The following is a 26,345-nucleotide window of genomic DNA, read 5'->3' as shown; positions in this document are numbered from 1 at the left end:
CTAGCCACATTCTTTGTTGACCTTGTTTCTAATTTACTTAAATCATTAATTTTGCTGGCTAATGCTTTGAAAGTTTTACTTTAGCCTTTTCAAAAGACATTCCTGGTTCCTGGTCACCTCCTTCCTTTTTTCATTATCCACAACAGAGTCTGGTTTTGGACTAGATGTGGGAGTAAGGTAGGTGGTCTCACATGGCTGAAGGTGAGGTTTGACAACCCCTCCTCATGGACCCCTCTTTATTATAAATCTCACTTTCCATACTTTAATTAAATTTCATTTATTTTTAAGTTGCCCTCTGATCTAAACAAACTTTCCTTTTTTTCATGGTTAAGAAAGGGTTAGCAAGAGGCAGCTGTTAAGTTCCAACATACCTATTTCTTTTCTTTTACTCTAAGATTACTTTCAAACTATCTGCTTCCTTCAAACAATATCTCTATTGATCTTCAGGGAAAAGGTGATATGCCCCTGTAACTTTTACTTTCAAAATCTTATACTTATTTTTCCTTAAAACAAAATCTACAGAGATGTACCTCAAAACTCACTAAGATATTTTGGCATTTGTTAAATTTTTGCTAAATGCCTTATCAGATAGGATAAAGAGAGTAGGGTACATTCCTTATTCCGTGCTTGTCTCAAATGTACTTTTCTCAGTGGTATCAACCCTTCACAGATCACTTTCCAAACTACAAATCCTTCCCTCTAAAGAGGGGAGAGAGGTGCTTAGCCTTTGGAAGTCTGCAAATGTCCAAAATCTACTAAAATGTTTTTAGCAGTTACTATAATTTGGAAATTTATGGTAAAAATATTACATTTCAGCTAAAAATTCATTTTCTAATTCATACATTTCTACAAATCAGGAAAAAAGTTTTCCTTTCTTTGATTATGTGACTTTATCTCTGTAACGCCAACCTATCCAGTGGTGAAATGATGGAGGGAAAGTATCTTGCAGATTTTTTTTTCTTTTTAACTTAATCTCCCTTTGAAAGCCTGAAGTGGGAGTTAGCTCTGCTTATGGGGGCAGAGAGTTTGTCATCAGATTACAGAAATCTGGGAGAAATATTTCAAGTAAGACACTATTAAACTTCATGAATCTTCCCCAGCATTCTAATCTCTTAGGCTATAGTTTTTTAGCATTCTTTATGGCTGGCTGCTCCCCCCCCAACCCCAAAATCATTCAAGGCAGCAAAATCTACAAGCAACTCTAAACACAAGACAAATATTTTTTTGAGCATTTTACAAAAACAGAAAAGCACACACAAAATGATAAGACAGAAAAAAATTATTGCATACAATTTTCTAAAACTTGCAGTAATTGAAAGTCCCTTCTTTAAGTGAAATTTGGGACCAATTTGGATTATTATGTATTTTAGATTAATATTAACTCCTTTAATAATCATAAGTGCCTGAATTAAAGACAAAATAGGTTATCAGCTAAATCTCTTGCAGTTTTAAACCAAATTTCACCAACTATGCTTATTTGTGACTGGCAGCCATACCCCTCACCCTTATGGTTATGTGTGACATGGAGTGCAATCTTCTGCCACGTGAGTGGAAGATTGCATATTCCCTCAAAAGGACTTCTTGGGAAACATCTGCCCCAACAATCTAGGGGCTTACCTTAGCTCAGAAAAATTTGAAATTGAGGGGGAACCATAGCTTTCCTGATCCTCCTTAATGCTAGTGCCTTCCCTCCCAAAGTACTTTGTAGTTAAATATGTTTGTTTGTATTTTACACACATACATACATTCTGTATATAAATACGCACTTATTGCTATTGTCCCCACTAATGTATGTTTCTTATGAAAATGGATTATTTTACTGATATTAATATCCTCACTGCAAGTGTCTGACTCATAGAAGTCACTTAATAAATACCTGTTGATTGACGGAAACTGAGGCGCAAGAGAGTAACTTACCCAATGTCACTCAAACAGTTAAGAGTAAAACTTGGATTGGAACCTATATATTCTGACTATAAATCCAGTGTTCTTTTTACTATACTGCACTGTTATCCATCTTCTCCCGATCTTATATATGACTTTTCCTCAGGTATATATTACCAGAATTAAACACACTAAATGTATAAAGAAACTGACACTATAAGAAGGAAAATTACTTGCCTAAGATCACAGCTAAATTTGAGCAGAAATTCCAGGGTATTTCCCACTGTACCACATAGCAGAGGGCTGTGGTCTTAGTGCTTTGGAAAGTAGTCAGTCTTAAAGGGAATTGGGATGCTTAAAAAGAGTAGGCCTCACACATTGATAAGAATTTTCCTCATTGCTTTTTCAGCTCCTGGGCCTAAAGATTAAAATTAAATTTATATTCCTTTGCAAGTTTATTTGAAAGTCAGGAAGGATGTGTCTCTTCTCCCATAGAGACACTGTGTTCCAGGTTTTGCCTGGTCCTGTTTGTAAGCAGCCTCATATCATATCTGTTGCTGTTACTTCCTCTTTTCTAAAAATATAGCTAAGAAAGGTTGTAGATAATAGACAAAGTTAAAAAACATGTATGTGTAAGCAAATTCCCAGGCAGTTCCCCTGATTTAATTTAAGTAATTTTATTTTTGCATGTTACAAGCAAAATTAATTTGAGAAACAGAATTATCCCTACAGATTCTGAAGCACCATGTTTCTAAGACCATTCTCATTGACCTCAAAAAGATACATGCTGAGGAAGAATCTCTTGCTACCAATGGTAGAAATTCAAATCAGACCTCACATGCTTACTAGCTATGTGATTCACGGCAAGTCACTTATCCTTTGTCTGCCTTAGTTTCCTCAACTGTAAAATGGATCAAATGAGACAATATTTGTAAAACACAGCAAGGTGCCTGGTACACATGAGGAGCTTAATAAATGCTTATTTTCTCCCTTTACTTCCAATGTATCAAGAAATGTGCCCATTTAGAATGTGGAATACTCTGTTGAAGAATTAACCTTCCTTGGAAAGTTCCTGAGTTTCTGAGGATGAAGTGGGAGAAAAAATTGGGTACCCAGATGGAAGAAAGAACTTAATTTTGAAACATTTTTTCAAAGGTAGCCTGGTTTAGTAGATTAAGGGCAATTGACCAGGAGGCTGGAGACCTGTATTGCAGTTCTGGTATTGTGGTGAAGTCACTTCCCTTCTTTAAACTTTAGTTTTCTCTTTCTATAAAAAGACAGGCTTCAATCTGATCAAGGGTTATAAACTTTTTTGCATGCTATGAACACATTTGGCAATCTGATTAAACCAATGGACTCCTTCAGAATAATGTTTTGAAATGCATAAAGCAAAAAAAAAAAAAAGGATTTTAAAGGGAATCAATTACATTGTAATAAAGAGATATCTCTTTCCTATCCAAGTTCAAGGACTCCCTGACATCAAGCCACAAATGCTTTGGACAAAAGTCCATGAACCTAAGGTTAAGAATACCTGGATGAACATATCTAGATGATCTTCTAGCATTAACATGCTGTATTATATGTTCTAGTTTCCTCTTTAATGTTCTATATTTTATGTTCGAAATGCCTTTCTAGGTTTAATTTTTTTTTGTTCTTTCTCCTAGGGACTTAGTTCTGACATTCTATATCTTACACTTTAAGTTTTCTTATAGGTCTGATATTCTATATTCCAAGGTCCTTCTGAGTGTCGACATTCTATAGTATGTGTCCTAAATTTTGTTTTCTATTCTCTGATCCATTCCAAGTCTGACATACTATATTCTATAGTTCACAGTCCCTTCCAAATTGAGTGTTATGATCCTAAAAAACAATTTTATTTTTTTAAAAATAAATTTATTTTAAACATTCTTTTCTTTTTATGTTTTGAATTCCAAATTCCATCCCTCCTTCTCACAACTCTTCCATCCACTGAGGAGACAAGTAAAATGATATCAATTTTACATGTGAAATCAATCAAAACATATTTACATATTAGCCATATCACAAAAAGGGCAAAAAAATTAAAGGGTAAAAATAATGCTTCAATTTGCATTCAGAATTCATTAACTCTCAATTCGGAAGTAAACTGCACTTTTTCATCGTGAGTCCTCTGGAATTGTCTTGGATCATTGTATTGATCAAAGTGGCCAAGTCTTTCATAGTTGATCATTACTGCAACATTGCTGTTACTGTGCACTATGATCTCCTGGTTCTTCTCATTTTACTCTACATATAGGTCATGCCACGTTTTTGTTTTTTTCTGAAACCACTCACTTGTTATTTTTTTTATAGCACAAGACTACTCTATCAAAGTCATATGCCTCAACTTTTTGTATCCATTTCTTCAATTAATGAGCATCCTCTCAATTTCTAATTCTTTGCCACCATGAAAAGAGTTGCTATGAATATTTTTGCACATATAGGTCCTTTTCCTTTTCCTTTGTTCTCTTTGGATTATAGACCTAGTAGTAACATTGCTGGGTCAAAGGGCAAGCACAGTTTTGTAGACTTTTAGGCATATTTCCGAATTATCCTCCAGATGATTGGACCAGTTCACAACTCCACCAACAATTTATTAGTGTATGCATTTTGCTTTATCCCCTCCAGCACTGGTTATTTCTGATAGGTGTGAGGTGGGACCTCAGAATTGCTTTAATTTGCCTTTCTCTAATCAATAATAATTTATAGCATATTTTTATGGCTATAAATAGTTTTACTTTCTTTTTCTCCCTGAAAACTGCCTTTTCATATTCTTTGACCATTTATCAATTTGGGAATGGCTCTGACTTAAAAAAAACAAAACCTCAGTTCCCTATATATTTGAAAATGAGGACTTTGTCAGAAAACCTGCCATAAAATTTTTTTGATATTATTTCATTGTCAGTGATGCCTCTTAGCAAAATGTAGTTTCTCTGATTATCTCTTAATTAGGTCTAATTTTTCTTTTGTTTTGTTGGAGATCATAATAGTTACCCCTGCCTTTTTTTACTTCAGCTGAAGCATAATAGATTCTGTTCCAGGTCATTATTTTAACTCTGTGTGTCTTTCTGTTTCAAGTATGCTTATGGTAAACAACATATTTTGCATTCTAGTTTCTAATCCATTCTGCTATCCACTTCTGTTTTGTGGGTGAGCTCATTCCATTCACACTCACAGTTATGGTCAATAACTGTGTATTTCCCTCCATCCTATTTTCTTCTGTTCATCCTTTTCTCTCTCTTTTTAACCTCTCTCTCTTAAAAGTCAATTTTGCTTCTGACTACTGCCTCCCTTAATTGGCCCTCCCTTTTATCATCCCCTCCCCCACATCTCGTATTCTTCCCATCACATTTCCCTATTGGGTAAGAAAGATTTCTATACTCAACTGATTGTGTATACATACATATATATATATATATATATATATATACACATACACATATAGTACATGTATTGTATATATATGTGCATATTGTACACGTATTCTTCCCTCTTTAAATCAAATCTAATGAGAGTGAACCACCTTCCTTTTCCTTTCCACTGTAAAAGCTCTTCCTTGCACACCTCTTTTATGTGAGAAAAATTTCCCCATTCTACCACTGCCTTTCCCCTTCTCCCAGTGCATTCCTCTTTCTCACTCCTTCATTATTTTAGATCATCCTAACATAATTAACTCACATCCATGCCTTCTGTCTATGTAGACTCCTTCCAACTGCTCTGTGATGAAGTTCTTAGGAGTTACATGTATCATCTTCCCATACAAGAATATAAACAGTTTAACCTTATGGAGATCTTATGATTTCTCTGTCATGTTTATCTTCTTTTGAGTCTTCTGTCAAATTTTTTATTCAGTTCTGGTCTTCTCATCAGGAATACTTGAAAGAACTCTATTTCATTAAATGCCATTTCCTGCCTTGAAGGATTATATTCAGTTTTGCTGTGTAGGTTATTCTTGATTGTAATCCTAGTTCCTTTGCCTTCCAGAATATCATATTGTAAGCATTCCATTCCTTTAATATGGAAACTGCTAAATCTTTTGTGATCCTGTGGACCTATTGCTCCATGATATTTGAATTTTTTTTTCCTGGCTGCCTGCAATATTTTCTCCTTGACTTGGAAATGCTGGAATTGAGCTATAATATTCTTTGGAGTTTTTATCTCTTTCAGGAGGTTATTGGTGGATTCTTTTGATTTGTATTTTATCCTGTAGTTCTAAGATATCAGGGCAGTTTTCCTTGATAATTTCTTGAAATATGATATCTAGACTTTTTTTTTCAGGAGCCCAATATTTTGAATTACAAATTTCAACTTTCCAGAGTCCAATAGCTTTCAGGAGTCCAATAATTCTTAACTTATCTCTGCTTGATCTATTTTCTAGGTCAGTTGTTTTTCCTATGAGGAATTTCACATTTCCTTCTATTTCTTCATTCCTTTGACTTTGTTTCCTTGTTTCTCGATGACTCATGGAGTCATTAGTTTCCATTTGCTCAGTTCTAATTTTAAAAGAATTATTTTCTTCACTGAGCTTTTGTGCCTCTTTTTCCACTTGGTCAATTCTGCCTTTTTTTATGAGGCAATTGGGGTTAAGTGACTTGCCCAAAGTCACACAGCTAGTGAGTATTATGTGTTTGAGGCCTGATTTGAACTCCTCCTGACTCTGGGACCGGTGCTATATTCATTGTACCACCTAGCTGCCTCACCAATTCTTCATTTTAAGGAGTTTTTTTCTTCAGTGAATTTTTGTGTCTTCTTTACCCTTTGACCTAATCTACTTTTAAAGGAGTTCTTCAGTGATTTTTTTGTGTCTCTTTTACCATTAGGACAGTTCAATTTTTTAAGGTGAGATTTTCTTCAGTATTCTTTTATGCTTCTCTTAACAAGCTGTCATTTTTCTTTTCATAATTTTCTTGCATCACTCTCATTTCTTTTCCCAATTTACCTCTCTGACACTCTTACCTCTTTCTTTAACTTTTCTAGTAATTCTTGTTGGGCTTCGATCCAATTAATACTTTTCTTCAAGGTGTGACCTGTGGCTGTCTTCACATTGTTGTCTTCTTCTATGTTTATGTCTCAGTCTTCCCTGCCATAGCTTTTTATGGTCAAGTTCTTTTATTGTTGTTAGCTCATTTTTCTAACTCATTTCTTGACTTTGAACCTTATATTAAAGTTGGACTGTGTTCACCTGGGGGTTGGGAGGCACTGTCCTAAACTTCAGGCTTTTTCATGATGCTGTTTTCAGAGTTAGTTTTGGGGGTTTGCATGTTTACAGTGCTTCCAAGGTGGTGTGATTTGGGGAGAGGTGTGGTCATTTCTATCTTGTTTTGTACTCTGGTCTTTACCCAGAAAGGGCTTACTCCCTGGCAGCCACAAGCATTAGTGTTCCTCTCTGCCTTGGAAATGAAACCAGAGATCCTACTCCTTTGTGACCAGAAGCACTGCATTCTGCCCTTGAACTGCAACTCAGACCTGCTTGTTGGCAATAGAGTTGCCAATCAACACCAGCTGCACCCAGTGCTAGCAAGGAATCTCTAATGAGTTCTCTGATGCTCTTACTGTCTCTGGGCTGAGAGCTCCTGAAGTTGCTGCTACCGCTGCTGCTGTTAGAACTGCATCTGTAAAAAGTAATTTTCATAAAATTTCTATGATTATCCATCAGAATCTGAGATTGAGGGGAATTTGATTTAATCTCTACCTTCCTTTCTCACATGATTGTCACCATCAACTCTCAAGATCATTTTACACAATATCTTCTGAGAATAATTTGTCAGTCTTCATAGCTGGTGTCACATGGAGATGCCTTTAATGAGTCAGAACTGATTTTATCTCTTCAAGAAAGAAAAAAATTCTCTCTGGAAACTATGTCAAGAAAATCCCCTTCTAGTCAAGTCCCCACTGTCCTCTAGTTTTTGTCTCTTGATTTATATCAGTCATTACCAGGAGGGGTAGGTCCTATCACAGACACATCTTGCTTAAAAACCAGAATGATTTTTGATAGTTCTTTTATCATTCTCAAGCAGATGGTCTTTCTATGCATTTCTGGAACCAGAAAACAATAGAGAGGTCCTAGCCTGTTATAAGATGCCAGATCAATTGTGTCATGCTCTACAATAGTCCCATTGAATGAAATGGTTCTCTTTTCCATTTGGAAGCATCTGCAAACATAGCATCACTCACCTCTAGCTAGTGAGGATAAGCACTTTGGACAGCATCACTATCAAGCTGAGATCATCCTAGTTGGAATTTAATCCTACTCTGAGACATAGCAGCCCTTTTCTCTCATTGGAGAGTGGAACTAGATTTGAAGGCCATGTAGGTTTCCAAAAGAGCAGCTTCTTCTCTCATCGTGGGGTAATTTTTTCCAATAAGGCAGATCAGAGCATTAATGGTTTAATTATCCTAATTATTAATTATTTTTGAAACCTTTAGTCTTATATAACCAACTGCCTATTGTATGTCTTGACCTGGATGTTCCATAGACATTTTAAACCTAACAAGAACAACACTGAACTCATTAAAATTTCCCCAAATATCCACTTCTTCTTAACTTCCCTATTACTATGAAGGATACCACTATCCTCACAGTTATCCACACCCAAAACCTAGGTGTCATTCTTGACTCCTCATTATCCCTACCCCCCCATATCGAATTGGTTGCCAAGTTCTGTCAGTTTTACTTTTATAACATCTCTCACATAAGGTCCCTTCTCTTCTCTGACACTGCCACCAGTCTGTTGCAGGTCCTTTTCACTTCAAGCCTAGACTTTTCCAATAACCTGATATTTGATTCCCTTTCTACAAGCTTCTTCCTACTCTAGCCCATTTTCACTCAGTTATCAAAGTGATCTTTCTAAACCTTATATTTGACCATCCCCTACACAAATTCCAATTTCTCCCTACTACCTCCAAGATCAAATATGAAATCTGTTTCTCATTCATTGTCTTCATAATCTGCCTCCCCCCATTTTTCTAGGCTTCTTATACCTTATATCCCTACATGTTCTCTGTGATCCAGTGATTATGACATCTTCACATTTTTTGAACAACATAGTTTATCTCTCAACTCTGGGCATTTTTGCTGGCTATACCCCTACCTGGAATATTCTCCCTTCTCATTTCTGCCTCATAGCTTCTCTGGCTTCCTTCAAGTTTTCAGTAAACATCTCACCTTTTATAGTTACTTTTTCCTTGTTCTTCTTTATTCTAGAGCCTTCCTTCAATTTATCTCACACACATACATACACACATGTATAATAGTTGTTTGCAGGAATTAAATAATAAGACTTGTGCCTTAAAAATAATTTAGTCAGTCAATAAGCCTTTATTAACCACCGATTTTGTGCCAGAAACTATAGTTACTGCTGGGCATGTAAAGGGCTAAAACACCATCCTCACTCTCAAGGTACTCATATGTCAGTGGGCCAGACAACATGCAAACAACTATGTGCTTACAAGATATATGAAAGGATAAAATATATAAGGAAGGATACTTTGACAGCTTTGTTTTCAATGAGCTAAAGAGGGCAAGGTTGGAAATAGAGCAATTAAGAAGCTGTTGCAATAGTAATCCAATAATGCAATGAAGTAGGGCAAAGTATAGGCTAAACTAAAGTGGTGACAATGAAAGTAAATAGAATGAATGCAAGTAATTGGAAAGTAAAATTCATAAGAAGTTGTAATAATTCATCAAGTCTCAAGGTACTGAGGGAAGCAGAGGGAAGAGCAGAGGGAAGAGTCAAGAATGATTAATCCACAGAACCTTCAGAACCTGATTCATGTGACTCTTAATTCATTCAAATTTGTTCAATCTTAATTCCCATCATGCATCCTTGTGAAACAATCAGTGTAGTCTCCTGATCAGTTTTCACCTATTCCATTCCCCTTCTCAAATCTGCTCAAGCTCTGCAGCTTCTCAATCTAAAATGTTCTTCTGAGTCCTTCCTTTGTATTTAAATATAACCAATCTTTCCACACTTTGTTCAGACCCATCCCATCTTGTACTATATTAGTAATCCTCCAAAGTGTTTAATGTTGGGTGTGCATGAGATATATATTCAACAACAATAGTAATAGTAGTAGCAGCAGCAGTAAACAGCAATAGTAAAACAATGTTGAATTGATGACAAATATGGTGGTAGAGCACATGGGTAAATTTTTGGATTTGGGATCTGGAAGAGTTTGGAAAGTGAACTTAACCTCTCTGAGCCTCATTTTCCATATCTGTAAAACTCTAATAATAATTCTTATAGAATCTACTTCACATGGTTGTTGTGAGGCTGGAAACATAATCTATGAAATCTATGAAAACAATCTATTTAAAAGTTCTTAAGTACTCTATATGGTAAGTCTTATATTGAAAGATTGAAAATCAAATGGTTGGGTGCCAGAATTTGGATAACCTGAATTTAAGAAAACCAACATAAACACATTCACACACAAACACATGTGCTATCAGGAAAACAGAACATGTTGGTGTAGGGCAATGAGGAAGGGTAATCTATTTGGAGTCCAGAGAAATGGATTAAAATCCTGTCTCTGACACCTAGTGTAGGGTAGGGCCTAGGATAAAACCTCAGTGTTCTCATTTATAAGATGGAAATACCAAACTTTTTAATCCTTATGACACTGAGTTATTATGAAGAAAGCCCTTTTAAGCTTTAATGTGCTAAAATAATGTAAGTTATGAGAGAGATGATATGAACTAGGAAGCTCATTGGAAGAAATAGAAAGACTGAGAATCCCACAAAGCACTATCAGAAACTATGTCCTAGGATCACAGATTTGGGTCTGGAAAGTAACTCAGAGACCATATATCCTAACCCTTTCATTTTAAAGAAGAGTAAGCTGAACACTAGAATGAGTCAGTGAATTCACTCAGGAAGCATGAATTAGAGGCAAGGTTTGTACCAAAGTCATGGGAAAGATAGGTAGTGCAGTGGATATATCAGGGGACCTGGAGTCAGGAAGACTCATCTTCCTGAGTTCAAATCTGACCTCAGACACTTACTAGCTGTGTGACCCTGAGCAAGCCACTTAACCCTGTTTGTCTCAGTTTCCTCATCTGTAAAATGAGCTGGAGAAAGAAATGACAAATCACTCCAGTATCTGTGCCAAGAACATCCCAAAAGGAGTCACAAAGAGTCATACACAAATGAAACTATTGAGGAGTAGAGAAGTTGTCACTTGACTAAAGTCATACAGAAAGTAAAAGACAGAGGCAGAAGTCAAACCCGGGTACTGAGTCCAAGTCAATCAACCTTTACACTGTACCATGCTCTTAAAACATTTGTCGGTCTCTAGGATTAAGTTTTCTGGAGCTCTTCTGGTAATTGATATATTCTTGATTGAAGTGACTCCCTGGATTCCGTTCTTGTGTCTCTCTGTAGCTCTATGTTTTCAGCAACTGGGTCATAGATGGCTAATTCTTCATAAAGAGCTTCTTGGTAAGTTTTGTGATGCTGAGGGAAAACACACACACATAATTTTAAATGGTCAGATCTTCCTCAATCTCCAGTTCAGGTTGAATTCTTTAGCCCCCTCTTTTTGTCTCTCTGAGGCTGTCAGTTTTTCCTCTTTATCTTCTTTCTTCCACCATAATTCTACCATACCCACCTTTTCAGACTAGATTGAGAAGTTCTATGTGAGCAGATTCCACCAGGTCAGTCATGGGGGATAAAGGCCTGTATCCCCACCCCCATCAACTTACTACAAATATTTCTAGGCCAGAACTTCTAATTAGTTTCCCAGTCTTATATTAGCCCTATATACACATTACTATCTTGAGAGAGAGGTTATAGTGATCACTGTAATGAGATTAAGGCAGAAGGTAGGAAAGTGGTTTTTGTATATTTGTATATTTCTGGATGATAGCACAAGTCTGCATAGGATGTATGTAGGGACAAGTAGATGATAGATTAGATAGGTACATAGGTAGATAGATAGATAGATAGATATATAGATGATAGATGATAGATGGATAGATACATAGATGAGAGTGGAAGAGATAAAGAAACAGAGAGAGATCTTTAAAGCTCAAACCAAATTCTGTCTTCTAAATAAACTTTTCCTGGCTTCAGCCTTTCCTGGAGACATCTTTCCTGATGTTTCCCAAGTTCTAGTACCCTTTCTCCAGTTTCATTAATCTATTTTGTACTTTTTTTTTAAGTGATGCAATTGGGGTTAAGTGACTTGTCCAGAGTCACACAGCTAGTGAATTTTTATGTATCTGAGGCTGGATTTGAACTCAAGTCCTCTCGACTCCAGGTCTGTGCTCTATCCACTGTTGCCACCTAGCTGCCCCCTGTTTTGTACATTCTTATAAATGTACATGTTGTCTCCTCAGGCTAGATTATAAACTCCTCAAGGGTAGGGATTATTTCAGTATTGTCTTTGGGTCTCCAGTGCTATATATTGGTAATTAGTCATGATTGTTGATTATCAGTTTATTGATTTATCTTGTTAAATCCTAGGCATACAACCTTAGAGCTAAAAGAGGCCTCAGAGGTCTCTGATTCTAAGTTACTTAATCTCTTCCAACCTCAGTTTCCTCATATGTAAAATGGGAATGATAATACCATCTACTCCACATCATTATATAAGGATCAACTGACTAACACAAGTAAAGTGCCTTACAAACTTTTAATTACTGTATAAATGTTAAATACCATTTTTATGTAACTTGCATTTAAATGTCACCTTAAGGTTTGAAAATCACTTTCCTATCATCTCATTTGATCTTTGAAGCTATACTACAAGTAGATAGCCAAACTTGGACTCAAACAAAACTTTCCTAACTCTGAAGCTGAGGGGCAGCTAGGTAGATCACCAGCCCTTGGGTCAGGAGGACCTGAGTTCAAATCTGGCCTTAGACACTTACTAGCCATGTGTCCCCAGGCAAGTCATTTAACCCTGATTGCCTACCAAAAATACTAACTCTGAATCTCAGGTTCTTCTCACTAACTTCTTGTTCTGTGCTACAGAATTCAGTTTTATTTTATTTTGTTTGTATAACTTTAAATGACTTCATATGTGAGTCCTTCATCCTCAAATTATTGTATACCCTCTCAGTATCTGTATCTTATACTTCTCTATATCAGTATTTTATGCCTCTCTGTATCATATAGACACACACATATATGCACAGTAGTTAAGTACAAAGTCATTTGGAAGAGAGGGAATTAGCAGTTGGGGGATCAGGAAAGGCTTCACAGAAGATGGAATCTAAGTAGCATCTTAAAGGAAAAGAGGGATTCTATGAGATAGAGATAGGGAGAGAATAAAATTTTAAAAAAATACAAAAGAATATTGAGAAGGAGGGAGTACATTCCAGGCATACAGGTTGGCAAATTCAAAGGCATGGAGATGGGAGATGGAGTTCCATGAGTGAGAAACAGAGGGAAGCCTTGGAAACTGGACTACAGAGTGTGGGAAGGGGAATAATGACCAATGAGGGCTTGGAAAGGATGGAAAGGGAAAAGGAACCAATACATATTTCCCACTATTTTTCTGGGGATTGAAATGATGTTATGATGTATATTTTCAGAAGTTCACTGAATTGGGAAAAAGAGTTATGGACCTTCCATGAAGTTCCCTAGTTCCTCTCCTCCACAAGTGTTATCTCTTTTTCTTATTGATATCAAATCTTGCTTCCCAAGGTACCATTTTAGTCATGCTTCTCCCTTGCTCAACAACCTCTGGAACTTTTTGATTTTGAAGAACTTCAGACTTTTAGCTTTGCATTCTAAACACTCCACCATTTATCACCAATTTACCTTTGCAATCCATATTTCCACTATTTTTCCAATTAGTTCATTGACAGAGAGTAATATACCAATGCCCAGCTCCAGGACAGTGAGGAATAAGACCATGATTGCAGTCTCCTGTCAAATAGTGGAAAACAGAGTCACAGGACAGACACATTCTAAAGGGTAACACAAGTATAAGATACAGATAAGATGACAGCTTCTGAAGGCAGCCCCACTTTCAGGACCACCACCTCAAAAGGAACACAGCTAATGGAACCTAGAAGTTATGCCAACATAGTCAGGGCTTCTCCACTTCATCATAGCAGGATCTTTGTGGTGGACACAGCAGCTACTTTCTGACATGCCTGTATACACCCACAGAGCACCACTCCAAGTCTCTTCCATGACTTAAAGGCCTAAGGACCAGTCTTACTATGAAGAAAAAAGGATGGATATTCTAACTCCAAGGAGGTTAATAGCATCTTAGCTTTTCAATTAGAATCACTTACAGTTAAAAAAGTAACTGCAAAGCAAAATTCTCCAATTTGTTGATTCTGGCATTTTTGAAAAATAGAAGATGTTTGCTTCAGATTGGACCAGACAATCTTTATCCCAATCCCTGCGACCACAGAACTGAGAACGGCCATCACCAGGCTGCTTTGTATCTGAGAGACAATTAGAACAGTCATTGAGGCATCTGGTTTGGGCTTATCCATTTTCCTACTTCACCCTGTTTTCAAAGTAGTGGAGAGAGCTCAGTATTTGGTGTTGGGGACCTGGATTCAAATCTCAGTTATGCTGCTTGCTCCCTAGGAGTCCTTGGCCAAGTCACTCCCGTTTTGAGGGGATCACTTTAATTTTCTGGAAAATGAGGAGGGTTAGATTGGATGATATCTAAGCTTTCTGCCATATCTAAATTCAATAAGCCTAACAGAACTGTCCAGCATTTGGGACTGGGTCCTATGTTTGGTAGAAGGGACACAGTAAATGATGTTTTGGAGAGAATTGACATACAGGAGTATGTGTGGGCACATTGTCCTCTGGAATAGTGAGGACTGATCATTCTTAAAACAAAATTCTCAGGTGTATTTTTCTATTCCATGAACTTTTCCCACAAATATGCTTTTTCACAAATATCACTGTACTATATTATACTATATAGTATAATGGTATAATATGCTACACTATACTAATACATCTCATATATAATGCTATAATGTGTTATACTGTACTAATAAACCTCTTTTCTGTCCTGAAGACTTTCTTCTCTACTAATAATCATGATTTCTTCCTACATTCTCAGTGACGAAAAAGGACAATGCTTTTACTCACCAGATACTTGGCGCCTTTTCTTTCAGATGCAATCAACAGAGATCCAGAAATGGTGAACTGTCCAAGACAGGAAAAAATAAAACTTGTCATTGGAAGTTGACTGCCTGTCTCACTTCTTCCACATAATATGAAGCCCTAACAACTCAATCATTCCATTTTCAAGGCCTCAGAGCCTATGCTGATGATCCATAGCATCCCAGAACTAAATGTTGGGAATGCAGAGAAGGTAAATATTATTATCAAAGAAAAGATAATTGAAGTTGAGGGAAGTACATGTGCTGATGACTCCAGTACTCAATATGTTTCACAGTGAGAACCAGTAGGATCATTTTGCCATGGACTTTAATTTTGCCAATCACATCTCATCTGCTAATTTAAAATTTCAAGCCCTTGGTCATTTTTCTGAACATGTTTCTATCTTTCCTTATCAGTTAAAAAAGGATTTGATCCTTCTCAAATTTTCCTCAGGAACTAACTTTATATATTGTTCCTTCTCCACTATTGGACCATATCTTATTTTTTCATCTCTTTAGATATTGGCACATCACAACTCACAGCTATGCTTAGAGTGAGGTATCTGGCCCAAAGTCCCAGAATGATGAATTTAGAAGGGATGAAATTTAGAGGAAGGGGGAAGTTATAGCACTTTCGATGCTGAAATAGTATAGAGGAAGAACAGAGGAAGAAAATTGAAAATGTGAAACTACCAGCTGGCAGGCTCACGTGAGGCCTTCCTACACTTCCTATATCTGCCCTACACTATAGTGAGGATCTTTTCTCCCCCATCCTTATGCTATCCCCTATGTCCTTGAACCCTGCCTAGCAGGAGGTAGTATCCAAAGATCCCTGTCTCATCCCTACTCTCTTACCCTCCCCCCCCCATAGAAAATGAGGCTATACTTTCTGTCTCGACCCAGGTATGGTTTGTGGTAGTTACCTGAGGGTGTGATTCCTACTTTCAGCTCTGTTTTCATTATTAGACTTTAAGTCCATTGGGGCTCATACTATTACAGAAACTGTATTGTATTTTTCTTTGTTTCTTCAGCCTCTAGAATTGAGTCTTGCACATAATAGCGATAAAGGTGGGCAAACCTGAGAGAAATCTTTAAAGACACACCGAGAAGTTGGCATTTAATCAAAAGAGTAGGGAAAGCACTGAAGGCCTATGCATTGTAGAGAACAGGCACAGAGACATTTTCCTTGAGCAGATTTTTTGGGCCTATCACACTGCTTTGTATTTAATTCAGATGCAGCTTGTCCAGGCTCAAACATTAAGGGTCAGAGAAGGGATTTGAACCTAGGTCTTCTTGACTCTCAGTCCAGCACTATATGCAACATGCCATGCTGCTGAACTCCTCTTTTTGCCCCACTTCCCTCATACTTTTCTAGCTATATTCTTTATGCCAGAAAACTGGATATTGGATCACTTTTGAAACTTAGAAATTTTACTAACATCTTAATGGGAATAATGATATGGTATCCTTTGCTGTTATAAGAGCATTAGCCAAGGTCCGGGAGGGACTTTAATTTCACAGATTAAGAAACTGAGCCCCAAAGTGGATAAGTGACTTGATGAAGGTTGAAGGAGGGATAAGTAGCAAAGCTAGTATGTGAACTCAGGTTCTGTGACTTCAAGTTCCATATCCTTTCCACTGCACCATACTGCCAATTGACAGTCTGTATTTTGGCTCAATTTATTGGATGGACTTGTTAATCAAAATGGCTGAAAACTCTCAATCTGACCTCCTTTTCTTCTTGGAGATTCCTAGCTTCTCTTTGTAGATCATCAGCCTCTTGGGGTTAGAGATTATGGTCATCCATACCCTGCATTCTTGATTGGTACATCATTTAAAATAGCAAACCCAGTGGACACTCATTCAGTACTGGCTGCTGTGGAGAGCAGGGTTGTCCATGCATAGAAATCCCTCTGTCTGATTCTCCAAGAGAGGGAAAAGGGCCTAAACCACAGAGAGTGCAGAATTGTTAGATTAAGTAGAGGCCCCTTTGTGTTTACTGGTGAATCATGTACAGTTATATTCAGGAAAAATATATATGCTGTTGAAAGTAATGTGTCTGGAACTGGGGACAGAATGCAGCTATGAATGGAAAAAGGAGAATCTGGTGAGAAGTGGACTGTACAGTCTTATTTAATAAACTCAGCACACAGCCTTGGATCTGGTGTTGGTTGATTTGGAGATTTAGAGGATGGCCTGCCAACTGTACTAAGGTAAAGTGGATGGAGAAGAAGCAATGGAAAGGAGAGACTTCTTTGGTTATCTTTTGCACTGATAGAAAGTCTTGTGATTGGTGCACACATTTAGGGGAGGGAGCTTTCAGTGTTCAGGGGAGGGGCACTAATGACTTTGTTCATGTAAGGCAAATGTAGAGCTTGGTGGCCTTGAAAGTGAAGAGAGTCTATGTAAGGGAGGGGTGATGAACTGATTGGAAATTTACAGGTAGGGAGTGAGCCTATATAACTCCATAAGGATTGAGGGTGGGGGTGAATAATGGTGTTGTAAGTCTTTAGTTCATCCCAGAGAATTGAGCTGAATGCTAGTTTATAGAATGATAGGAATTTAGAATTAGAAGGAGCCTTAAAATTTCATAGTCCCAAACTCTTATTTTGTTTATATTATTATTAATCTCTTGTTTTTTATATCACTTTCATTTCCCAGAATGTCTCTCTCCTGCATATAGAGTTATCCCTCATTTTCTTTTGACAAAACAAAGCAAATAAATAACAATAACAAAAAAACCCCCCAAAACCCCTAAAACTAAAAAGTATGTATGTTGGCTGGGAGGTGAGGGGTGAGGTGATTCATCAAAATTAGACATCACACCAAACTAACCTGACAGTATGTGCAATATTCCACTGCCTCTCTCTCTCTCTCTCTCTCTCTCTCTCTCATTTCTGTAGAGAAGGGAAATAATATATTTTCTTTTCTCTTCTTTGGAAAAAAGCTGGCCATTAGAATTGCTTGGGGCTTAGTTTCAATTTTTGTTATTTGTTCAAAAGTTTTTATTTTAATCACAAGAAAACCAAGAACCAGAGTCTCAGTGACCTATCCGATATGTTACAAATATTAAGTAGCAGAGACATCTTGAAGTCTTTTGACTTAATTCAAGTTTCTTTTCACTATGCCATGCTACCCCATTTCTCCTACTTATGTTTCCATGCTAAATCCAGAATTTATAATGGAGGAGGATTCTGCTGTCATCTGACATGGTAGGTTCATTGTACAAATGGTCATAAAGACAGCAAATGATATCAAACCAATTTTTGATACCACATTTTTTTTAGAACATGCATCTCAGAATACCAAGCAAGAACTGACTATCTTTTTGTTTCAATGGGAGAATCCAGAAGACATTCTGAGTATCTTCCATACTTCAAATGATGGAAAACATTCATTCATAAGATTCTGATAGGAAGGTAAGGTGAAGATAGAAGATATATAAGTAGGTAATACTGGGACTTAGACATATAAGATGTTTGAAAGGTGTGCATGGGATTAACTTGAACTCAACTGACTTGAAGAGACTTACCAGTAATCCTCCCCATATTGGATAGCCCATGTAAGAGGCTGAGAAAAGGTCCTTCTTAGGTTTCAGAAAATCCAGAATGAATTCATGAGTTACTCCAAAGAAGCAGCAGATAAGGCCAATCATGGTCTGAGCTGCCTGCAAGGAGAGAAATACACTTAGAAGGGAAAATATTTCCTGGGATGAGTACTTTTTCCTCAGTATAACTACTTAACACCTGAGTCATGGTTCCTGAATACTGGCCAATCACTGAACAAGGCTGAAGAAGATGATAGGTACTACAGACACATTCTTCTTTGCTAGGGTGTCAGTGAATATGAATTAGTGATGCCATGATGGAGTTGTAGTAGATAATCCTGAAGTATTTTTCCCCCTAATCTCAAACATTTTACATTCTCATGTACTTTCTAAATATGATATTCTGTATTAGGAGATTCCTCCTACCTCTGACATTTTCTGTTCTAAGACTCTCCTAACTCTACTATTTTATGTTCTAAAGCCCCTCTCATCTATGAAATTCTATGTTCCTTTTGCTGCCTTTCAGCTCTGCGATATTTTCTGATCTAAGATGTTTTACAGCTCTGAAATTCTCTCTTCTATGATTTAAGGTCTGTTTCAGTTTAAACCATTGAATGTTTGATGAAGTGGTCTCCCTGTGGGAAAAAGAGATCATTATTTTTCTTTAAATAGTAGAGTAGAAACACATGCTAGTATTTTTCTCATTTTCTTCTCCAGGTGTTAGCAGATAATGAAACCAGAGCCTTCTAGGGGAATCCCACAGAAATTTCACAGCATGAGCTCCTAAGTTAGAAGAATTTTCTTTCCAATATGGTAATCTCAGCACCTTGCCAGGAACTCTGGCCCCATCTCATTTACTCGAATCTCCATGAAGTGATTACCCCCAGGAATTCTAGTTCCTTCCTCAGGAATGCCTCCAGTTTGCTCCGTGGTGGGGGGGTAGATTTAAGTTGCTTTACTTTCTCCTGTACATCTTCTTCAGTGGGATCCTCCACAGACTGGATAGGTGGTGAGCTCATGATTAGGCAGTAGGTTCTGTAACAGAAAGTCATTCATTTCACTATTACCCAGCACTCTCTGCAGGATATGGTATTTATCATTGGTTGTGGAAATGATAGTGGCCTCAAATAGTTTCTGTGCTAAGTTTGGAGCTGAACAACCCACAGTCACACGATACTGTTAATGAACAAAATTCATCACTTCTAAGGAAGAGAAAAACAATCAGTAGAGTCATGAATTAGGGTTTCTATTGCCTTTCTATTTTCTGGGCTCATCATTTGGTATAATTTGCCTTGCCTTTCTCAATCAAATACATCAAGACTCGGGGACATATGAATGAAAATATATTTGATGTCTCAAAAATTTTAATTGAATTCTATACATCCTACTATTCCTCAACAGGGACCTGATCTCAGTCTCCAATTTGTGTGTATATAATCTCTTTCCAAATCATCTTTGTACTCTAATTCAATGCAACAAATGTTTCTTAAGTGTGCCCAAGACACCTGTGGAGTATACAAAACTGCCATGGGGCAGTCCATGTTTTTAGTGTACTCATGATACCCCCATCACAATAAGCCATCCATGTATCATTGACATAAGTCTATGAGTCCTCCAGAAAGGACGGCTTGAGAGATTTGTGAAGAGAAAGATTACATAAAACTGGGGAGTTCTAAGAAGACTTCATGGAAGTGGTAGCAGCTGAGTCAGACATCAAAAGAAGGGAAGGATTTCACAGGTGAAGAGAGGGATATGTGCATTGGGGAGACATATAATTAAGTCCAGTCATTTGAACAATGACATGGAATCCATGGTGTAGAGGTAAGGAGAGGTCTCTATGTCACCCCTCTTTTGACATGTGTTACTTCGTCTTAGAAACTAGCCTCATTCCGGTTAAAGTATGTAATGATATTTTCCATTTTCAGTAACCCCAAGTCCTCTCTACTTCTGTCCTTGCTTCTAGACTAATAAAACAGTCAATTTTATTTCTGGTCAGTAATGACAAAATTTGTGGCTAAGCCAAAGTACAGATTAACCCACCTACGATGTCATTGCTAATGTAGATTTTCCTTTATTTCCAATACTCCTCCAAGCAATGAAAAGGTGGGAGGATGCTTTCTTAAAGGAACTTCCATCTAACACAAAAGTCTCAGACGTGTTCTGACTGAACCAGACTAAAATGTAAATGTAACATATTTAGCAAAACAAATACAAATTTAATAAACAGATATTGTTAATATGTGAATTTCTAAATCAATATATGGCCCACAGGGATCCTTATGTATGATTTAGTGGCCCCCATTTTCATTTGAGTTTGACACCACTGCTCTAGACACATATGTGCTTGTATTAATTTCCCATAGCAGTGGTTTAGTAGAATTTTAATCAGAAAGCTTGGGTTTGATTCCTAGTCTTGCCAATTGTTACTTGTGACTTTGGAAAATTTATTTAACCTATATTAGCTTCAGTTTCTTTATTATTTTAATGACAGTATTGCATTGAATGACTTAAGTCCTCTTCAGCTACAAATCAATGATCTTAAGTGCCTACTATACACATACAAGTCATATTTGAAAATACAAAGACAAATACGAAATAGTCCCAGTCATCAAGGAAATTAAGTTCTACTTGAAGGATTCCAAATACAGGGAAACAAGCACAAGCCAACTTGAGGAGTGAGAGAGCACTAGGAACTAAGGGAATCTGGGAAGGATTCCCAGAGAAGATGATATCTGATTGGAATCTTGATAGACTAAGCTAAGAAGACATATGGATAGAACATTTGTCAAGAGCTTATAGTGTATTAGAGAAATGCAAATTAAAACAACTCTGAGATACCACCTTACACCTATCAAATTGTCTAATATGACAGAAAAGGAAAATGATAAATGTTGGAGGGGATGTGAAAAGATAGGAACACCAATGCACTGTTGGTGGAGTTGTGAACTGATCTTACCATTCTAGAAAGCTATTTGGCACTATTCCCAAAGGGCTATTTAACTGTTCATACCCTTTGACCCAGTAATACCACTACTAGGTCTGTACCTCAAAGAGATCAAAGAAAAAGGAAAAGACTCTATATGTACAAAATATTTATAGAACCACTTTTAAAATAACATTTCATTTTCCCCCAGTTATGTGCATTTTTTTGACATTCATTGTTTTTTTTTGTTTTGAGTTCCAAATTCTATCCTTATCTTATTTCCCTCCCCTTCCCTAAGATGGTAACCAATCTGACACAGGTTATACATGTGCAATCATGTAAAATATTTCTATATTAGTCATTCTGTGCAAGAATAATAAAAAGAAAGGAAGAAAGAAAGAGAAAAATAGTATGTTTTAGTCTGTGTTCAGACATCATAAATTCTTTCTCTGGAGGCGGATAGCATTTTTCATCCTGAGTCCTTTGGGATTGCCTTGGTTCATTGTATTGCTGACAATAGCTAAGTTACTTGGAGTTCATCATACAATATTGCTGTTACCATGTACAATGTTTTCCTGTTTCTGCTCATTTCAATTTCATTAGTTCATGTATGTCTTTTCAGGTTTTTCTGAAATCACCCTGTTTGTCATTTCTAATAGAACAATAATATTCCATTACAATCATATACTACAACTTGTTCAGCCATTCCCCAATTGATAAGCATCCCCTCAATTTCCAATCCTTAGCCACCACAAAAAGAGGTGATATACATATTTTTGTACAAATAAGTTCTTTTCCTTTTAAAAAATTTCTTTGGGATACTGACCTAGCAATGATATTGTAGGATCAAAGGGTATGCAAAGATTTATAGCCTTTTCAGAATTGTTCCACATTGTTCTCCAGAATGGTTGGATCAATTCATAATTCCACCAACAGTGCATTTATATTTGGGAACTGAGGTCTTTATCAGAGATACTTGCTATGAATTTTTCCACCCAGGGTTAGGGTTAGGGTTAGAGTGTGCTTACATGGTGTGCTAAGCTCTAGGGATATAAGGAACAAGTAAATCAGATGTCATCTTCAAGGACCTTATATTTGAATGGGGATAGGCAATAGGGGAAATAAAAGGGGCAGAAAGAATGGGCAGTAGGGTACATTCCAGGGATGGAAGTGGGAGTGACCAGAATAACTGTACAGAAGCTAGCAAAGTAGCATAAAGTTCAGAAAGCAGTGAGTAGTCCATACATTCAAGTCTCTCAAAGGGTGTGATATGAAATAAGGGAGAAATCTACATGGAAAACAACTTGTGGGGGCCCTTATACACTAGGGTGAGGGATTTGCATTTTATCCTCTAGGTATTTTGGAGCCCAGGGAAGTTTTTGAAGAGGAGATTGGCAAGATCAGGCCTGTGCCTTAGCAAGATTATTTTGGTAACTCTGTGGTGGGTGGATTGGAGAGGGGTGAACGTGGACAGTAGAAGCTGTAGGAGAAAGTTCAGGTGAGAGGTGATGAGAGTGGGAGCATATGGGTAGAGAGAAAGAGATGGATGTAAGATCCTCATCTGTGAAATGAAAATTGGACTAGACGGTCCCAAGGATTCCTGTCCCATCTAAATCTGTGTGCTTGTGAAATTTTGTGAAGAGAGAATCAGTAAGATTTGACAAGTAATTAAATTTGAACAATAAGGGAGAGGAAATATTCAAAGAAGTTTAACTTTAATTTGACTTGTATGGACTTTGTTACTGAAGTTGCAAACTTGATTGAGTGATGATAGCCCTCAACAAAGATAGTGGAATTAAGAAGGGGGAAGATGATTAGTTCTGTTTTGGAAATGGTGACTTTGAGATGCCTATGTAATGTCCAGGAGGAAATGTGCAGCAACCAGCTGATGATATGAGACTGGAGTTCAGAAGAGAAATTAGGGCTGGATAATGTAAAGGGAAAGAAACAAACCTTCCCCTAAGGTGGTATTCCCTTAATTATGTATCTCTTCAAGTAGGGTGACAGTTGAGGAGAGGTGTATTTAAACTTGATGTAAGGAAACTGTTCCAAACACAGAGCTCTCCCAATGTGTACTGAGCTGTTTCAGGAGGTAGAAACTTCTCCCTTACTGGGGTCCTTCATACAAAACCTCAGTGACTACATTTCTAAGACATTATAGAAGGGAGACCTTTCTAGGAAAGATTGGATTAGATAACCTTCAAGGTTCTTCTTTTGGGATTCTGTAATTTGAATGTCTAATTGAAAATGCTACTTGAACACCTGGGAACTGACAAGATCACCAAGATTAAGAGAAAAGAAAGTAACCCAGGGATGAGCCTTGGGAGACACTCATGCTAAAGGAACAGAAGAGTGAGGATGACCTACCTGTGTGACTGAGGAGCAGAAGTCAGATACATAAAAGAACTGAGGCAAAGCATTGTCCTGAAGCCAAAGGCAGAGAACCAACTTCAAAGATTGTACAAAGGTCACAAATGTCAAGGATAGAGTAAAAGTATTTAATAATAATCAATAGATGAGTGGCAAATGAAGAATGAAAGCTCAGTAGAATGTTGTAATCAGTAACCATTTTGGAATGGTTGGAGAAGTGTCTGGGCAGTGAGGAAGTGAAATAAGAAAGCATATAGTTTTTTTCTACTAGTTTTGTCATGAAAGGCATGAGATATCTAGGACCAGTCAAGGATTTGTAAGGACAAGGTAAAACTAAGATTTTTAAAAAAAAAATTAGATGGAAAAGGAGCTAGTAGTTAGGGAGAAATTGAAAATGGGAGGGCATGACAATGAGGTAACCAATATTCCAAATTCCTGAATGAGTCCAGAGGGAGGTAGGATTAAGGGAATGAATGGAAGTTTTGACTTCAGTGAAACAGTCAACCTTTTTCTCATGGAGCAGAGGAAAGGAGAAATTGGGTCAAGAGAAATTTTGATGTGTACAGATATTAGAAAACTCAATATTTCAGTAAGGCTATTGAAATAGTTTATTATCTATTGAAATGGCATATAAGTGAGGGGACAGAATAAAGAGTTAAGGAAAAAAGAGAGAATTTTGACTAGTCACTAGAGGAAATCAGAGAAGAAAAACATAGGGTTGCCATAAAAGAGTGAAACATTAATGAGCTTAGATAATTTGACCTTGTTATGAGCCCAGCTGACATGAATATTACATGACTTCCTCAGGGGGCATGGAGAAAAATGGAATTGAGAGTTGAGATGACAAAGGGTAAGACAAGTGACTTTGCCAAAGTCACATAGGTAGTAAATGGGGGAGCAGGGATCCAAAGATCAGAGATTTTCAATTATGCCACAAAGAAGCAAAGAGAATTGTTGGCTTGTCTCTTTAACATACAATATTTGGAGGTCATAGATGTAGAGGTGGAAAGCACCATAATAATCATCAAGTCCAATCCTGTTGACCTCTGAATATAAATACAGTATTTACCCATTATAATGTGATAGCATTTCTAGATTGTTTGATATAAAGGAGTCTTAAAAACTATCTAACTTCGTTTTACTGTAGGGAGCCCATACCCTCAGCTCTCTTACTATTGCCCCCTCCCCCAGTCCCCTTCCCAGACACTGACTGGCCATGAATACTCACACAAAGAAGAACCACAGAGTCCCTATTTCAACCCTTATGCTCATTGCCTCTTCCCCAAAGTGTTAGGCAGGTACCCTCTGGCTACCACAACTCCTCTAAAGTGGAGCTTCATGTGGCTGTTCACACTGCTTAGATGAGCAAAGAATCACCAACTATAATCCTTCCAATAAGATAAATGACCACTAGGTCCTATCTAGACCTTCTAGAACCCCCAGGAATTACTATCTGCTGTTCCTATGCACCACAATGATCCCTGAGATGTTCCATTTGCCCTAGAGTTGAACCTTCTTATGCATGTTTCAGTCATATGAGTTCCTTGAGAGCTGGGAATGTACTGATTTTCTATTAGTATCCATGAAGCTTGGCACAGTAAGTGCTTAATAAGCACCTTTTTTATTTGTTGATTGATTCATTCATTTATACAGATGAGGAAATGGAGTCTTTGAGAGGAGAAATTCACCTTTGGGAGAACTATTCATTTTTAAGTCTTTTAAGATTTAAAGACTTTTAAGTCTTTTAAGAAGGTTGGGTGATGACTGCTTAAAGATATGGCAGAGTGAATTAGTATTAAGGTATGAATTGAGATAGTTGGCCTTTGAGGTCCCTTCTTCCTATAAGATTTTATAATTCATTGGAGTCAGCACAGGGTAAGCAGCTCCATCCCTACATTTTTCCTTCAAGGGCTGAAAGAAGTAATTTTCCTCCCCACAAAGACAGAAGGATGAGGATATAACTCAGCCTCTTACTCATACATAAACCAGTCTGTTCTCAGGGCAAGGGCCCTATAGTTCCAGAGTCTAGAAACCCCCTATGCGACCATCTAAAAGTCTAAGATTTATGCAACATTATCTGTACCTACCTGAGTCTTTTGAAAGTGATCTAGGGAATGTGTCTCTTGATCATGGGTCTTCCTAGTCAGTCTCTTCCAGCGAATGAGCTATTCTAGGGTGTGAGAGAACAGATACCATGGGGCCCTGTGTTCTTCCTCTCTCACTGAACTTCAGATGGGCTGGGATTGTAAGATATTTTACTCCGATCATTATCTACAAGCAACTGCCATTCTTAGAAATACTCATTAGCTGAGGCTAGTTAGAAATCTGTCCATCAGTGACCCTTCACTCCACCCTACTGCCACAACCCACTCACACTTCTCTCTTCTGCAGCATGAAAAACAAGTGTAGTCTCTGTTGGAGACTCATTAACTGCTAGGATACAATTACACCAACCATTGAATCAGGTGCTTTTAGGATTGTGAAGTAATGTCCTGCCCCAGATTCCCATGAAGCCA

General features: G+C 37.4%; 1 protein-coding gene across 2 annotated transcripts; it reads right to left on the bottom strand.

Moving 5' to 3' along the window:
* Nucleotides 1–10,979: 10,979 nt before the first annotated feature.
* Nucleotides 10,980–26,034, bottom strand: MS4A2 (membrane spanning 4-domains A2). Of its 2 annotated transcripts, XM_027861358.1 has the most exons (7): nt 25,917–26,034; nt 19,418–19,571; nt 18,522–18,656; nt 14,976–15,032; nt 14,153–14,308; nt 13,671–13,778; nt 10,980–11,357 (listed from the first exon to the last, which is right to left on the bottom strand). In XM_027861358.1, the coding sequence occupies exons 2-7, from the start codon at nt 19,553–19,555 to the stop codon at nt 11,202–11,204; spliced, it is 750 nt and encodes a 249-aa protein (XP_027717159.1). In that variant the 5' UTR covers nt 19,556–19,571; nt 25,917–26,034; the 3' UTR covers nt 10,980–11,201. The 2 variants fall into 2 exon arrangements, with proteins under 2 accessions (XP_027717159.1, XP_027717160.1); XM_027861359.1 differs by lacking the exon at nt 14,153–14,308.
* Between the last annotated feature and the right edge of the window lie 311 nt (nt 26,035–26,345).

Source organism: Vombatus ursinus, unplaced genomic scaffold (genome assembly GCF_900497805.2).
Source record: "Vombatus ursinus unplaced genomic scaffold, bare-nosed wombat genome assembly UNPS02014662.1, whole genome shotgun sequence".
Taxonomy (NCBI): domain Eukaryota; kingdom Metazoa; phylum Chordata; class Mammalia; order Diprotodontia; family Vombatidae; genus Vombatus; species Vombatus ursinus.
The sequence above is the reverse complement of the archived record's forward strand: the minus strand, read 5'-3'. Positions and strand labels throughout refer to the sequence as shown.